At 44.3% G+C, this 15,995-nt stretch overlaps 1 protein-coding gene across 2 annotated transcripts; it reads left to right on the forward strand.

The window, feature by feature from the left end:
- Window positions 1-211: 211 nt before the first annotated feature.
- On the forward strand, window positions 212-14,209 carry ngfb (nerve growth factor b (beta polypeptide)). Of its 2 annotated transcripts, XM_040205098.2 has the most exons (3): window positions 212-432; window positions 10,135-10,291; window positions 12,186-14,209. In XM_040205098.2, the coding sequence occupies exon 3, from the start codon at window positions 12,197-12,199 to the stop codon at window positions 12,794-12,796; it is 600 nt and encodes a 199-aa protein (XP_040061032.2). In that variant the 5' UTR covers window positions 212-432; window positions 10,135-10,291; window positions 12,186-12,196; the 3' UTR covers window positions 12,797-14,209. The 2 variants fall into 2 exon arrangements, with proteins under 2 accessions (XP_040061032.2, XP_077949053.1); XM_078092927.1 differs by lacking the exon at window positions 10,135-10,291.
- The last annotated feature ends 1,786 nt before the right edge of the window (window positions 14,210-15,995 follow it).

The following is a 15,995-nucleotide window of genomic DNA, read 5'->3' on the forward strand; positions in this document are numbered from 1 at the left end:
AAAAAAGTTGTATGTACTAGTTTTATTGTATTTAAATAAAAGCTGTATTTATTATAATACACCCACAGTTTTTTTAGAAGAGAAATTACAATATTCGTCTAACTCAACCATTCTGTTGAAATGTGGTAGATGATTAACTTAAGATACCTCCATACCTTCAGATTTATGCGAGCGATGAGCCTTTGGAGGATCAGGCACTAGGACCCTGCGGCACTCGGCAGGCACACGGCTCCTGCAGCCTCTGGGACTCTTCTCACTTACTTTTTCAACAATTTCCAAACAAGTGCAAGAGCCAGAAAGGACCGTTTGGGATAACCGACTCAAAGATTGTTCTTCACCTCACTGTGGGAATTGGACACAAACTGGAATACATTTCAGGGATCCTCGGCAGTCTGCTTGAGTCGGTGGAGGGAAGCGAGAGCTTCTGCAGAGGTAGAGGACTATTGTACCTTAATTGTAACCTATTGTACTGCATGAATAGAGAGGGCAAGGTAGGTTGACATATCATTCATATGGAATAGTTTAAATATGCAGCCTTTAAGTTAAAGTAAAATGTAAAATTTTTATACGTTCTGTGTGTCAGTGTGACAGTTACCTATTGAGGATAGATAGACAGCTGATGGGGGTTTGAAGTGATCCGCTCCTCCATCCCCTCGTAAAGTGTTTAAGCTTTGCCTCCGGCTCGTCAGGTTACAATTGCACCCATTATACCTTCACTCGTCTCCTTGGGCTAGGTGATGTTCTCAAAACATTCCTTACTGCCTGCCTGTTTTTGCGTTTGTACGGTATGTTGGGCTGGAAACAAGCAGCCTGCTGCAGGGGACTTTTTCCCCCCAAATGATGTGTGTGCCACACAGAGTTAAAACAAATTATTGCATTCTTGTCATAATCGCAGGTGATTATACTCGAGGAGACTTGCAATGCTCTTTTTGTACTTTTCCCATACCGTGTATCTGCCTATTGTGGAATAGGAATTCAAACACACCTTGATAAATGTGATAGACACATGCTTTCCTGAACCCATTTGCACTCTGCAGCATTGACAAAATGCATAAGTCTTCTTGAGATTTTAACTGTTTACACGGTTTACGCTGCGTAGTAAATATGGAAACAGAGCAACTCATTTATAATCCAAACCACATGGCTGTTATCAACTGCAGGATCAATAGGGAAGCTTCTCTGCGCTCAAACAAAAGAGGCAGTAGTCAGTTTACAACGACAAAGAGAGTGTTGAAATCAGAGGGCGGGAGGAGGGGGGGGTGGTCTCGGTGCTTAATTAAAGATAAGGAAATGACAAAAGCAGATGTCATCTTTCCCCTTATACATCTAAAGCTTTTTGTCTTTAGATCACGCACAAGTTCATCTTCACCAATGGCAGCTTCATACCGCAAGGCCAACTTTACCCTCCGCTATGAGGGGCGGAGCTTGTCGTCCAGTCTTTGGAGGCGTCCTTCAACTCAGGGCCACGTGTTCTGTGCGTTAATGCTCGATGCTGCCGTCAACGGGAGATCGTGGTCGTTTTTTTCTAACTTGGGAAGCTCAACATACAACTCGCTTGGCAGTTGTGGTTGAACTTGCGAGTGAAAAAAGAAACATGGGACGCTACTGGACTCCGTGCCGTATTCATCTTTTGTAGGGATTGTTTTCTGCATTCAAACCAAGGAAAAAAACAAAAATAAAACAGAGCTCGCTAGACGCCGTTGTGTATGACTTTGTTGTGAAAATGTAAGCGGCTGCTTCTATCTCGCGATTTGCACAATAGTGGGGTCATTCAAATATACTACTGAAAAACTGTCACATTTATATAAATCTACACTATAATAATCTTACTATGCCCACGCGTGTATACCTGCATGCTTCAGTGTCTCGGTACGACTCGCGGTAGCGTGTTGGTGGTTACTTGCACGTAGGGCGAGTCTCAACGTTCCAAACTAAGGGTTCTGTTTAATCGTTTTGAGGGGGTTTTCTCTGTGGAAACGTTTGGATCTTTTGTAGGGTCTGACGGCGGCGTGATGACACTTTGGTGGTGCAGACACTCTCGAGTGTCATCAGACACCCTCGAGCCTCAGAGGAGCGACAAGCATTAAACATGCTTGAAACTTTAATTGCGTGTTTAAAAGTGAGGCATAAACGTTTATGGAGTCTGAAAGTGGAAGCTGTCAAAAAGTGTTCAAATGTTGGTTGAACCAGCAGTACCAAACAAAAAATATATAATTCTACAATGATATTTAAATCACAGACAATTACTTAAACTTGGATCAACTAAATCTTTTTCAGCACTACATGCGGAATATTCCCGTCCTTGATCCAGTCAGAACAGATGTGTTCATATTTATGCTTAACTTTACGTGACTGAACAATTATTATTAGCTCTGCCAAATACTGCAGCAGTGTTCTTATAAACTGGCTTTAACCTGTATACATTTACATATCTATCAGTTCTGCAGGACACATTCCGAGCCTTTAGATCTGAGAGACATGTTGGAATCGCCACATTTGAAAAGTGTCCAGTGGAAATAGTGCGTGCAAGCCAAACGAAAACAAAAAAAAATGACTTTTTCATTTGGCTGCATTGTAATTGAATAGAAGACCGCAAATTATTTTGTTGTCGGGGGCCATCTAGAATCTCGTGATCAACATGCGATGCTGTTGAACTTGAGCTGTGCGGCTTCGTGGTCAGAAGACCGGGCGAAAGCACATTCTCGCCATCTCTCGCGCTACGCAGAGCATCAGCGGAGGTTTTCTGCAGGCCGGCATTCCTCGTGGCTGAACAATCTGTTCCACAGGTGGATGACCAGAGTCCGACCGAACACACGGGTTACAGATGGCGTGTTGTAGTGAGGGATTCTGCATACCTAGCGGAGAACCATGCAAAGAAAGATCTGGCTGCGTTGCACAATCACTTACACATTTTTCTTCCTTTTTTTTTTTCGTCATACCGCTTTGCATTCATGGGAGAGACAAGCATCTGACTGGATGACTGTGGGTCTGCTTTGCTCTTCTATGTAGAAGGTTTAATGAGATCCAGTCCTTCCCTGCACAACTTAAAAGTCAACTACTGGGTTCCCTAGAATTTTGTCGTCTACATTTACAACGGTCACCAACTCCGGTTATTTACATGCTAAAAACTTTTTTGCTTCTTTTTCAGGGTTTTTTGAATCTTTTTTTTGCCGCTTTGTTCTTTCATTCCGAACCTGGTGGTTGAACACTTGATCGGCGGCACCAAAGCTTTCTAACACCAAGCGAACAGGATCTACACTTTGTGTACAATGATCCTTTCCTCTCATATTTTAGGGTCACACAACCCAAGGAAGTATTTTTACCCTTCAGTCAATACCAGCATGCTATTGGACGGTAAATAAAATGTTTTTAAACTTAAACTTTCCGAACAAATTCAGGAAAGGCCAAAGTTCAAAAGTGAAGATGAATATTTTGAAAATTGCCGACAATTACAGAAGCTTTTGTTATTCTTCCCTTCACAGGCATCAAACCCGATTAGCCACCCTTCTCGTATAATTGCGTCAGTGTCCACACCCGCACCGCGCACGCATGCCGAAATGTCCCATCATCCATTGCAGCCTCAGGCTCAGCTCAAGGAACACGGCGCTCAATAACAAAACCTGGAAAGAAAAAAGAAAAGCCACTTTTTTAAAAACTTACCGCTGGGTAACAACAGTGTTCTCGCTGTGACGTCACAGCTCCCTGCTCTAGATGTATGACCGACAGACAGCAGATTGAACCTGCACACCGATCAATATCTGTATAGAGTTTATACCAATCGAACAGAGGAATCTTCATTTTGGAGCCACTAAATCATGCGAAGGATCAGACAAGCATCTAAGGCGACAGTCAAACTTGCTTAACGTCAAACACATGTGCATTTCTACAAACACACTCGCTTTATTTACCTTCCACTGAAGCAGGAGTGAACTTATTTGGAGATGGTGTGACCATAATAATATGCTGGAGGGATATGGAAAATTGCAGCGAGAAAAAACAGCGGCTGCAGAGCCTCGGAGGTGTCAAGAGGTTTGATTGGTCATAAAAGGTGCAGATGTATCACACGCTCAGTGGACCGAGACTTTAAACAATACATTTGGGTAGCGTTTGCCACAAGATGTCAAAGCAAAGACGGAAACAAAATCCAGCAAAAGGGAAATGGGAGTCCTCGATTCCACCACGGGGTGATAGTTCAGACAAACCCGTCTCGCGCTTGAAGCTGCCGCACAAATATTTGCTACTTTCACTACTGCGGTGCAGACAAGCTTTGAGACGTTTTGGTGAAAATAAAAACGGTATTTGAGAAACACAACAGAAGACAACTTAATATCTGGCCAAAGACGCCCAGAGACGACAGAAACTACATTTTGTGGATATGAAATCATTTGCAGTGGTTCCCCTCAGGAACAATGCTGACTAACACAAACAGCAATAAACAGATACAATTACAAGTAAAGTAAATTATGGGATGGGCCGCCTTAATAGCAACGCAGAGTATCTGCCAACACCAAATTCAGCCCGCTCTCAAACATCTGCTGTCAACTATGTATTTGTATGGAGGTAATCATCCAAGTCAAAGTTTTTAAAAATGACCATTGTTCTCCGAAAGACCTCATCTATAAAGAAGATGAGAAGGTCTTATTTGGTCCAAAAATGTATAATTTTTAACCATTTCCATGCATCACCTTATATAGTCTTGAGGTAGATAAGAAAGGCCTCTGCACCGTTTTATTCAACAGAAAAAAAAGTGGACTGCGAGTAAAAATGTCTTGAATTCCAGCAGAATTCCCAAAGACTAGTCCCATAGACTCAACACCAGCCAAGTAAGGACAGCGGAGTCTCGCCAAATGATTTTCCTGTGAAGAGAGAAATCAAAGCATCGAAAGCCGTATCTGATCTGGCGTCCGCGGCTGTAAAAATCCTTCAATTAAACGTCAGCGGCCGGAATCCATAAAAAAATGAATAAACAGCCGGGTTCTTATCAGCAGGAGAAGGTGAGACGACCCCGGGGTCACCGAAGTTCAGCTCAACTAAGCAGAAGTTAGATAACAGCAAACCAGGGGCAGAAAGTTCATCTTGAGTCCAAACGTGGGTGCCCCCCCCCCCCCTTTGGTCCTCGTCGCGTTCCACGATGTGTGTTTACCGGGGGAGGGTGGGGGGGGGGGGCGCATGGAGACCGAGCTCGGCTGCGTTTCCTCAGCGCCGCGGGACCCAACTGCCATCAGCGAGTAATGAAACTGCCCTCGTTAAATCTAAATTTACCATCCTCAGGTGGTGGTTTCCGTCATATTCGGGGGTTGTATTTCACGTGCGCTTTACGACACATTCCTTTTGCTGTTTTCACTTAACGCCGACGTAATCCAGTTGGATGGAATTTGTTGCGTTTGCCCCGAGTTGTCAACAGGGTGCGTGAGTCCTCTTGTGGGAAAGCTGGTTAGCTGTTGAATACTGAATCCACGAGCTGCATATTCAGATTGCTGCAGAACGTGCATCCTCTCTTTCACACATCTGCCTTAAATCACAACCGAATGCCAGCAGAGGCCCCATTTCTCAACCAAAGGTAATAATCTGTTGGAAACATCCTCCCAGTCTGATAAGAATAAAACCGAAATTTACAAATAAATAACAGGAGGGCAGTCGGGGGGGGAGAAAGGGAAAGGATGTCCTTTGATTGCGTGCTATTAACCCTCTTGAGGTTTCCTTTGACTAGATGCCAGAAGGAAAAACAAGAGTTATCATTGTTCCCTAGAAGCCGAGGACAGGCTGAGGCAGGTACGCCTCAAAATTACAAATGTAACCCTTAAATGTAACGTGAACATTTGTGTTAAAGAAGATCATCCGATACCCCCAGTGAGCACGTGTGAGGAAGAAGCTGAAAATTATGATGCAACACGATATTTGTGTGAAATGTCTTGCCGGTTATTGGCTGGGGAGAAACTCTCATAGCGTCACGTCAGTCTAAAGCTCTGGTGATGCAAACAATGTTAAGCAGGACATAATGTTTACTGCAGATTATAAAAGTCTGTCGTGAAAAGAATCGGATTCTTTACTGTTTTTACTGGTGTTCTTTATTGCGCTTTTTCTTTTTATGATCCATGTTTTCAAATTTCCCTGCCGCGGGACTCCGTATCTTATCTTCTCTTATCTCCAGACGTGCAAGGTGCGACATGTCGGGTGGAGGGGGGGGGACGTGGTTAATAGCGATGTGCTTCTTCATTTTCTTGCTCAGGTAGACGTTGCGAGCACGGCCCCTCCTCTTGAAAAGACGAGTGACGCCTCTCACGGTAGAATTACTTTTTCCCCCCATTGAATCTCACACAAACAGCCACGTTTGAGGGACAGAGAGACATCTCTAGGGGGAGTGGGGGGGGGGGGGTTGTCTTGCGGTCTCTCACCCTGCCAGCCGTCATCAGCTGCATGATGGCGTGTGTGGGGGCGCTCGGGCTTTGTCAAACTAACTGACAATCAGAATTACCCCGAGGGCCGCCTGATGCAAGAGAACACCATTCCTCCAGAGGCCCGAGGCGAGTATCAATGAGAACAAATGAACCATCAGTCACCCTTTTCTGCTGGACCGGATACCAGGAGGGTTTTTAGTGGTTGTTTTTTTTACTTTCCATTGCCGCTGCTCGCTCTTTCATTTAGGTTTTGGAGTTTTCCTACCGGTGAGGCCAACTTACTCCCGTGACTCATAAAATAAATAGCCTCGGGGAGGAATATACTGTACGGTTACCATAGCAACAACATTAGGCCATATTTACCTTTCACTCAAAACACTCTTCGGGTTAAGAAATGTTTATCATTCCTGTGTTTTCCTTGTGTATCTATGAAATCACCACAGCACATCTGCCTGCACGCTTAATTGGTGGATTCCTGAGTGACTCAAGGAACGGGACACAACAGCAACAATCTAATTATAGTGGCAAGCAACAATACGGGGACAGTTTACCAATGTAGTTTCAGCTTTCTTCTTCTTTTTTTTTTCTTTTTAAATGAGGAGTTGATTAGAAATAATTCAGGGTGGTAAGAAACAAAAATAGTGTATAGAAATATATATCTTGACATTGATTTAAAAAATATTTTCCAATCCATACATTTTATGAAATTGGTGCAGAATGCAACATTTGAGGATTAATGGAAATATTTTTACAAACCATCTGCAGCATCTTTAAGATTTTGATTCACATAAAAACATGAAGGTAAAAGTTCACAGACATTAGACATGCGTGTTTCATTTTGATAATGTATGTTATTGGTGAGAAGAAATAATGATTAAAGCATGCTGCGCAAACTTTTGGCTAAATTTGAACAAACGAATGTTTCAGTATTAGGCAATAAAATTAGCCACAGACTATTTGCACTAGGAAAGAAGTGTTCTTATATGGACCTACAGTATATTTGGGTAAAATCCAAAGCTATAAGATGAACTTACTCGCTGTTTTACAGTTTGGATGATTGTAAAAACACCAGCAACAGGAGGACTGTCTCGTTATCCCGATTCGGTTTGTGAGAGAAAGTAAAAGAAAGCTGCTAAAAATACTAGTTTCTTCCATCACCCGTGTAAAAAACAACAGAGTTCACGTATTTCACAACTATGCACCCACTTAGCGGAGGGCTTGAATCTAGCACAAAGCTATGCAGTTTGGCACGAATGACCCCAGCAGCCACGGAGTGAGCAGCGTGTCATTCAAAGCCGTGCCGGCTTCCAGAAAAAGTCGCCCGCGCCGCCCTTCCTCTTGGATCGGGTTACGAGGAGGCCAGCGTGACTTTTACCCTGATGAATGAAGCCATCGCCGTTTGTCTTTTCAGAGCCAGGCGGACGGCTCTTGGGCCGGCAGGCCGCCCGTCGACTCATCCCGGACGGAGCTCATTAAACTAACTCCATTAGAGCCGATGAGTCGTAGGTCAGCGGTCGTGGGTGGCCTCTCCATTCGGGGGCTAACAGAGCGAGTAACCGATTCACTTAATTCACACCCACAACAGAGGGACCCTTTTTTCGGCCGGCTCTGCGGTCTACCTGCACGTAAACGGGAGCCTCAAACTACCCTGCAGGCCACACGAGGCTTCACTCTCCACAAACCCCCCCCCCCAGAAACACCAAGCTGAGAAACAAGTGAGACTGGGAGGGGATGACGACAAACTCTCCCCCCAGGAGAACTTTGACTCTGCAGGTGGACACTGGCGTGTTTCATGAGCATCAGTGCTGCAGGGCGACAGCGCTATTATAAACAAGGACGGTACAATAATCTTCAAATGTGAGCTTGAAATACAATGAATGGCTCTAAATGGTTCTGAATGACTCAACGTTGCAGCTGTATGAACGGTGCACGTGAGCGACGTGCAGTGTGTTGCAGTGAGTACACGCTCATGGTGTCCAACGTTATTGAACTGACCTCACACGAACAGGAAAGAAAAAAGTGGCTATTTGGCCGCAACGCTCGGATGTCATCGCCTCCTGCAGGCTGAGCAGAACCGATCCTTGTGCGAGACACGCGTGCAGACAGCAGCTATCATGTGGAACTCGTGAGCCAATTCGATATGTGACAATGGCAGCGGTTGTTTTACAGGCCGCAGACTGAAAACAACTCAAACCGGAATCACACTGCTTAGTTTAGAAAGGATCTCAACGCGGTTACGTTAAAGTTAAGACGTAGCCTTTTGTTGCAAAGATCCCGGGGATGCTCATCGGGATCCAACATCATTTCCTGCCGTTGGCGCCTCGTGCTTCAGACATCCTGTTCGTTGAGTTTCTGTGTCGAGTCTGGGAAGCTAAAGTCCAACCAGGACGTCTAGTACAAAACACACGGGGGCCCAACAGACGCCCCCACCTCCTTCCCTCCTTCCCCCAGCGTCACCTTCATCTCCAGAAATCAGGAGATTTGTTTTCTGTTAACTCGATTGCTGTTGCATGCCACCCGTGAAACAATCACGACGCAGATACACAAAATCTCAAACTTGTATGAATATTATAACATTTATCTTCAAGCTCCGTCCTCTGATATTTAGTAAAGCTTTAATTCATCATTTTCTGCTTTGTGAGCTTTGTATCAGTGTGATCATTTTCTCCTTTCTTGCAGACTTCCTGCCCTAGAATTGGCATTTTGAGTTCTTTGGTTTATTCACATTCACGTCAGCGGTCACAAAAAAAATATTTTGTTGAATTCAAAGCCACACGCAGACATTTAAGACGCCGACACGCAACAAAATCAGTGAGATCTTCACGTACATTCAGTGAAAAGCCACCGAGTAGAGAAGTTTCTCTTCTGTGTCGCTTAAAACTGTCCTGTTTCCAACCACATCACAAGAATGAACTTTAATAAATGTGTAAATGAAAACTGTAAAGTAAAACTGTAATTTTCCTAGAACATACTAACTCCAGAAGAGTCTCGGGTGGAAATTAAAGTTGGAATACACAGCTGGAGCTGGCGTTTTGTTCGGATCCACTTTCACACCAACAGCACGGTGCTAAATCTGCCGTCTCCGTGGCAGTTAAAACCCGCTGGATTCTGCACAGAAGCAGCCCGCCCCATTGTGCGATTTGGAAAGATTACAGGTTCAAATCCCACAGCAGCCAGAGGGGACCACCGCTGTGGAGGTGCCGTGGTTATTTTGCAGGAGCGTGCGGGTGTCGTTTGGACACCCGCACGCGGCCCATTAAGTCGTCTTAACAAGATGAAACCTTCTGGTTCGCCTGGAAGGTTAATCTTCCTGGAAAGAATTTAATGGAGAAGATAGCTGCGATGCAGAAAGATAGAACGTGATGTTGACAACTTCTCTGGTGTGTGCGTGGCTTCATATTCAAGATTCCTGTGCGATCTGGTTTCGTCTTGATCCTAAACCATCTTTGAACGTCGAGCGTCTTTCTGTGCACAGCCGCCTTTTAAATCTCCACAGACCAGTCAACACTCGACAGAATTGTACCTCGTTAACATGGAGCTTCCCGACATGTTTCCATTGCAGATAATCTACATTATGCAGGTCTCGCTCTTGATTTCGGTATGTTCAGTATGCGAGGACCTGGTGAGCGGGAATAACACGTCGACTTTATCTTCCCAGTATCGCTCCCGCGGAGAATGTGTTTACAGACGGTTTACGAGCCGGGAGGAAACGCGTCCTGTGCTTGTCTCTCATCAGGGGTTCAGAGCGGAGGAAGAGGAGGAGGAGGAGGAGGTGTGCTGGATGGGGACCAGAGTCGGGGCCTGATGGCAGGAGCCCGGCACACTGGGAGCTCTGGTCGTGTCCTCTAGAAGCCGCTACCGGCGCTACAGTTCACGAGGAGACACTGAAAAAGGTACAGAGGCCGTAAATGGCGTGTGGATGATCAGCATCAAACAAGTTGGGAATATGGTCAAAATGTCATCTCGAAAGACCTGATTAGGTAACTAAGTAAACGGATGCTGTAGAAGTTGTATGAACATCGTCAACATCTCCTAAGTAGCTTTTAAAAGCAATTATTTAATCCTTAAAGGAATTTATATGCACATTAGTGAATTGGAAACCAGAATGTAAATTAAATGAAGTGGTGCATCGAAGGAATCATATCGTAAAGTCAGCACATTTACAATGAACATGGATGCAGGCTTTAAAATTGCTCCCCTGATAAATACACAAGCGTTCAAGTTGTAGATAATATATATATATACATATTATCTACAACTTGAACTCTTGTGCATTCACAAATACAGACAAATACATTTGATTTTTGTCAATTACATTTGTGCTGCAGCTATTTTGACATGAATGGAGACATGCATTTGTAACTGATAACCTTATTTAAGGCTGTGCTCCATTTTGTCGTCCCACTGGTCCCACGCCAGCAAAACAAAGGCTTCTTTCAGATCTGCAGAGAATCTGTGATAGCGGCTGACATGATGTTTGTCCTTTGAATATGTTTCAGGTTGCAATTCAAGTATTTATTTATGCATCCTGGTAACTTTCTGCAAAAAAAAAAAAAAAGAAAACATTTTCACCTTCATCAGTGATTTTGTTTCCCGTTACTTCCTTTTTCAAAATAGATCTTGCCATCAGGGAGTCGCTGTGCTCATTTATAGTGTTTTTCCCTTTTCATCAGCCTTTTGCTCCACTCCAACAAAATGAATCTCTTGTTTGCCACCGCATGAATGTTTCCTGCTTCATACTGCAAAGCAACCTTCCTGTGTGTCCCAAAGCCTCCCAGAAACTGAACAGAGGCCCGACCTGCCCTTCAGTGCTCTGGTCTCTGTATATAAATGACTGGCTCCCTAAAATACTTTTGCAGTGTTATTTTTATGCCCAAATGTTGTCGTGCACACAGGAGGCGCGAGTAGAGAGCTACTGAAGTGAACAGAGCCCACATCGGCGCGATCACGAGCTGAACGGGCCATGAGCGTTCTTTTGATTTGTTGTGCCAACAGTTTTAATCCAGCAGCACCCGCCTCGACCCCCGAGGCGAACGCAGCGTCTAATGGGCCCTGCGTGACGCAGCCTGCTGGCTGAGCGCGTCGCAGGCGTCGACACGCCCGTCCATGCGTGCAGGACCAGGACACGTGTTGTGTAGAGAGAGCATATATATATATATATATATATATATATATATATATATATATATATATATATATATATATACACACACTTCACTGCCACTAAAGGGAATATAGTTCTAATTACGGAGATTTACACTATTTGAATAATTTTTTGTGTCTGTAAACAGTTTGAAGATGATATCAAACTGTGAGCTCAGAATATGGAAATCTTTCTACATCAACTGGAAACACAGAAAAGAGAAAATAAGTAAAAACAAACAAACCGATACCTTCTTTCATACCTCCGGTAGCATAAGGGAATGTTATTTATTGCGCAACTGGGTTCATTAAGTCAATACTGTCCAAATATAAAATAAGATACACTTTATAAACGTCCACACGGAAATTCTGCCAGGCAATGTCAGCTGCAATTACCTAAAATAATACATCGGCATCTGTTTGTGGAAGCGAAATCCCTGTAACTGTCTGGCAAAAGGATTTCTGAGGGAAAACATCTGGATGAATTGTTTGACAGTTTAAGCATTAAAGCCGGAGTGTTAGCCAAGCTGCTCCTATTAGCTCCACCTCACCGCCCAACATGTTGTGCATGTAGAATGGGGAGTAAAGTAGGAGTATTCCCACCTTTACACTTCACACTGCGCTTTTTCTGTGCTCGCCCGACAGGTGGTGTGCCCATGAGGTCGCCCATGCTGGTCCTGATCCTCCTCTTCAGTGCCCGGGCCGTGGCCGCGCAGCAGCACGGGCCTCCAGGCCACAACCCGGACTCCAAATCCGTCCCCGCGGTGGACCCCGAGCTCTTCACCAGGCGCCGCCACCTCTCACCCCGGGTGCTCTTCAGCGCCCGGCCGCCCGACGCGGAGCCGGCCGAGTCGCAGGGTGGCGGCGGTGGCGGCGGCAGGGGCGGCCGGACCCGCCGGCGAGCGCCGCAGCCGCAGCACCGCGGGGTCTTCTCGGTGTGCGACAGCGTCAGCGTCTGGGTGGGCAACAAGACCAAGGCCACGGACATCTCGGGCCACGAGGTGACGGTGCTGCCGGACGTCAACATCAACAACGTCAACAAGAAGCAGTACTTCTTCGAGACCACGTGCCACAGCGCGCGCCCGGGCCGCTCCAGCTGTTTGGGCATCGACGCCCGCAGCTGGAACTCCTACTGCACCAACACGCACACGTTCGTGCGCGCGCTGACCTCGTTCAAGAACCTGGTGGCGTGGAGGCTCATACGCATCAACGTGGCCTGCGTGTGCGTGCTGAGCCGCAAGTCGTGGCGGGTGTGACCTCGTTCACCCACGCGGTCGTCTAGGAGCGGGGGGACAAACACGGATGAACTCGTCACCCACTGCACACAGTAAATTATTGGTTTATGTCAAAGCATCGGGCCCGCGTGCGTGTGCGCCAGCCATGGGTACACGCCCGTGTATCCGTATTCGTCTGGAGCTTTTTGGGAGGCCTCTCGAACATTTACCAAGAGCCTGAGAATGTCCACTTTAAAAAGGGAACTAGGATCTCTGACGCCAAAGAGTGTGCTTCCGGTTTGCGTGGAATGATGAGGGGTGTGAAGCGTTCTGTGGCCTCAGATTAAGCTGATGTTTGAAAAAGAAGAGCGTGGTTCTCACCAAACGTCTGCAGTCTGCTCCTCGGTTCTGCTGGAGGCCACAGCCGCGTTGGCTCCTGGGTAATGTAGTCATGCAGGGTTTGATGACAGAGGAGAATGCATGGGATGATAATGAAGTTCTGCTGCATCGATTTTGATCCTCTTTTTCGTCACTTTTTTATTTTTTAAGTGTCCATTGGGAATCTGGACTGCTAAATGCTGAAATGCTAAATTATTGAATTTGGCAAATTTGAAAAAATGTTCTTAAAACTCACTCTGGAGGATATCAGTTTTCCGATGACTGAGGAGAAATATGAGATATGTATCAAGCAACCTGATATATATAATATAGTAAAATCCTCTATCTCTCCTTAAGCAATTACAATGTACAAAAAGACTACTTTATTTCAAAGATGTGTATAGAAATGAATGCATGTGGATTAAATAAAATCAAATTGGGTACAATTAAAAGAGGAAGAAAAATCTAATAACAAAGGAGAATTCATTATCACATTGAAGATGCCCAAAAAGGGATTCCAACATAAAATGAAAGACAGTTTTCTCTCTGATGTTTACACCTCTGAAGAAATATCCTCTCCAATGTTCGAACAGATTGTAAATCAGAACACTTGTGCTGTTGTCCTACGGAGCATTTTATATAATCAGAGCATTTTATAAAAAAATGGCATAATGCTGATTTTTTCCTTAATCTTCAACCTCCAAACATTCCCTTTAGTGGTTTGATAAATACGGGCCCAGATTCAGCAGAACCGCAGCTTAACCAAACGTATAATGATGAAGTTAATTCATGAGGTGCGCGCCGCACGCTCACAGGTTGTAATTATTATTATTTCATTGCAACGGAAATATGTTCAAAACGCCACTTGAACCAGTGGGGTTTTTACTCATTTACAGTCCAGTTCCACACGACCTTTAACCTCCTTTCAAACAAGGAGATTTAATTCAGATCCTCACATATGGGGACATCTAGTGGCGTTGCACACAAAGTGACGCAACACACACTTTGGACATACAATTTATAAGTCAACCTTTGTTAAACTGTCGTTGATTGTTATTTATTAAACATTTACATACATGCACCGTGTGTTTTTTGAAGTGTATTGTTCCTTAGTGAATGAGTAACAGCTCAACAAGAGACCCAAGCCGTGTTAATTACTATTACCGATTCATTCATTGAGCTTGGAGCTATGAAACTATAAAAGGAAAACATCTACACGAAAAAGATGGCTGATAATGTCGTAGCTTGCTGTTTTCTTGGTTTTCACTGCGGCATTTCAGTGTTCAGATGTCTTTGAGGAATAACAACCCGGGGGTTTCTTTTTTAGACTCAAACATTCGTCTTTGTAGCTGACTGATTTAAGATGTCAGAGGTGCTTGGAAGTAAAACCGAAACAGAGACTTTGTTTCTCAAATAACTACAGACTTTGAAGAGAAGTATCCCGATTTGAGCTGTCTACCTGCCAACTGTAAATACTACTTTAAAAGCCAACATGTTTTGTTTACTTCTGGCTTGTTTACTTCAAACTCAGGCATCTCCAAAGCGCTTCAAAATCAAATACAACACTGCCCTCTAGAGGCCAGAGGAGGAAAACACGACTACTTCAAATGAAACTTCATAACATTGGATCAATAGATGCTCAGATGCTAGCATAACATATTTCAATATTTGTGAATTATAGGTGTATAAGTGCATTATATAATATTTTAAATAATTTCTATCTTTACTTGAATAGAAATAAAAGTTCACATAAATATGTTAATAACAGATTGTACTTCTCCATCTGCCCACTAGATGGAGCGAATATTCTTATCTCATAATACTTCAACGTGTCTGTCTAGGTTTCCATTCTGCTATACTCTCTTTGTGATACAAATGTAAATTTAAGGCCTCCTTCATTTTAAATATTCAGTGTTGAAACACAATGCCAAGACTCTGAAGAGAAACCTGTTTAATTATTCACAATCACCTGATTTGCTTTGCGTGTCAATATAAAAATATAGAATATTTGTTTAATTGACTGTCTTGTCACCTCTGATATTTATTGTATCATAAGCCTGACAGTTCCCCCAAAGGAGATCCGGTTACGTTATTGCAGATCTTCATATCAGGGACAGCAGAATGGTGGGAGGAGGGTGAGGCGGGTGAGGCGGCTGTGGAGAAAAGGAGTGATTTTGACTCCATTATACTCAGAGGACATCGTTTCAGTTTGGGTTTTCTCCCACTGTCATAATTACAGCCCTGAATTCAATGACAGGATTGGATGACCAGACTGGTATTAGTTTAACGTTAATGCAGTTCACTGATCTTATTCATGGAAACTATTACTCGTTCCTGTGCATCTTTACATCTTTACATCAATCCATCCGCCCGCCTGCATCTGCTGACTTTTGCAGATGAGTTGTCACCTGATAAATAAAGAGGCGGTGATGCGATGTGTCCCGTGATCTGTCCCTCAGTGAGAAGAACAGGGGGGTCGCTGTTTCCCTCCCACATCGGAGCAGCAAACAAAGGCGGCACAAACATGAGGCTGTTCCCTCTCCCATTTCGCACCCCACCCTCCGTCCGGCAGAGGACACAGAGGAGCTTCATATGGCTTATGTATCGAGCACAATTTGCATATTAACGCAGAAACAGATATGAAAGTAAAGAGGTCGATGTGACATGTAAAATAGGAGAATATGTTTAAACCCTAGCCAGTAAGGCTCTCTGTAAGAAAGTACAGTCAAAAGTTACAGAGGCTAAGCTGCATAAGCAGCTGCAAGAGGACGCTTGACATGACAGGTTCATGCAGACAGGATTTAAGGAAAGTTGCATTGGAGGAAGGTTTATTTTTTAGAAGATATGCAACTTGAACTGTTCT

The sequence above is a fragment of the Gasterosteus aculeatus genome, chromosome 17, assembly GCF_964276395.1.
Source record: "Gasterosteus aculeatus chromosome 17, fGasAcu3.hap1.1, whole genome shotgun sequence".
In the NCBI taxonomy this organism is placed as follows: Eukaryota; Metazoa; Chordata; class Actinopteri; order Perciformes; family Gasterosteidae; genus Gasterosteus; species Gasterosteus aculeatus.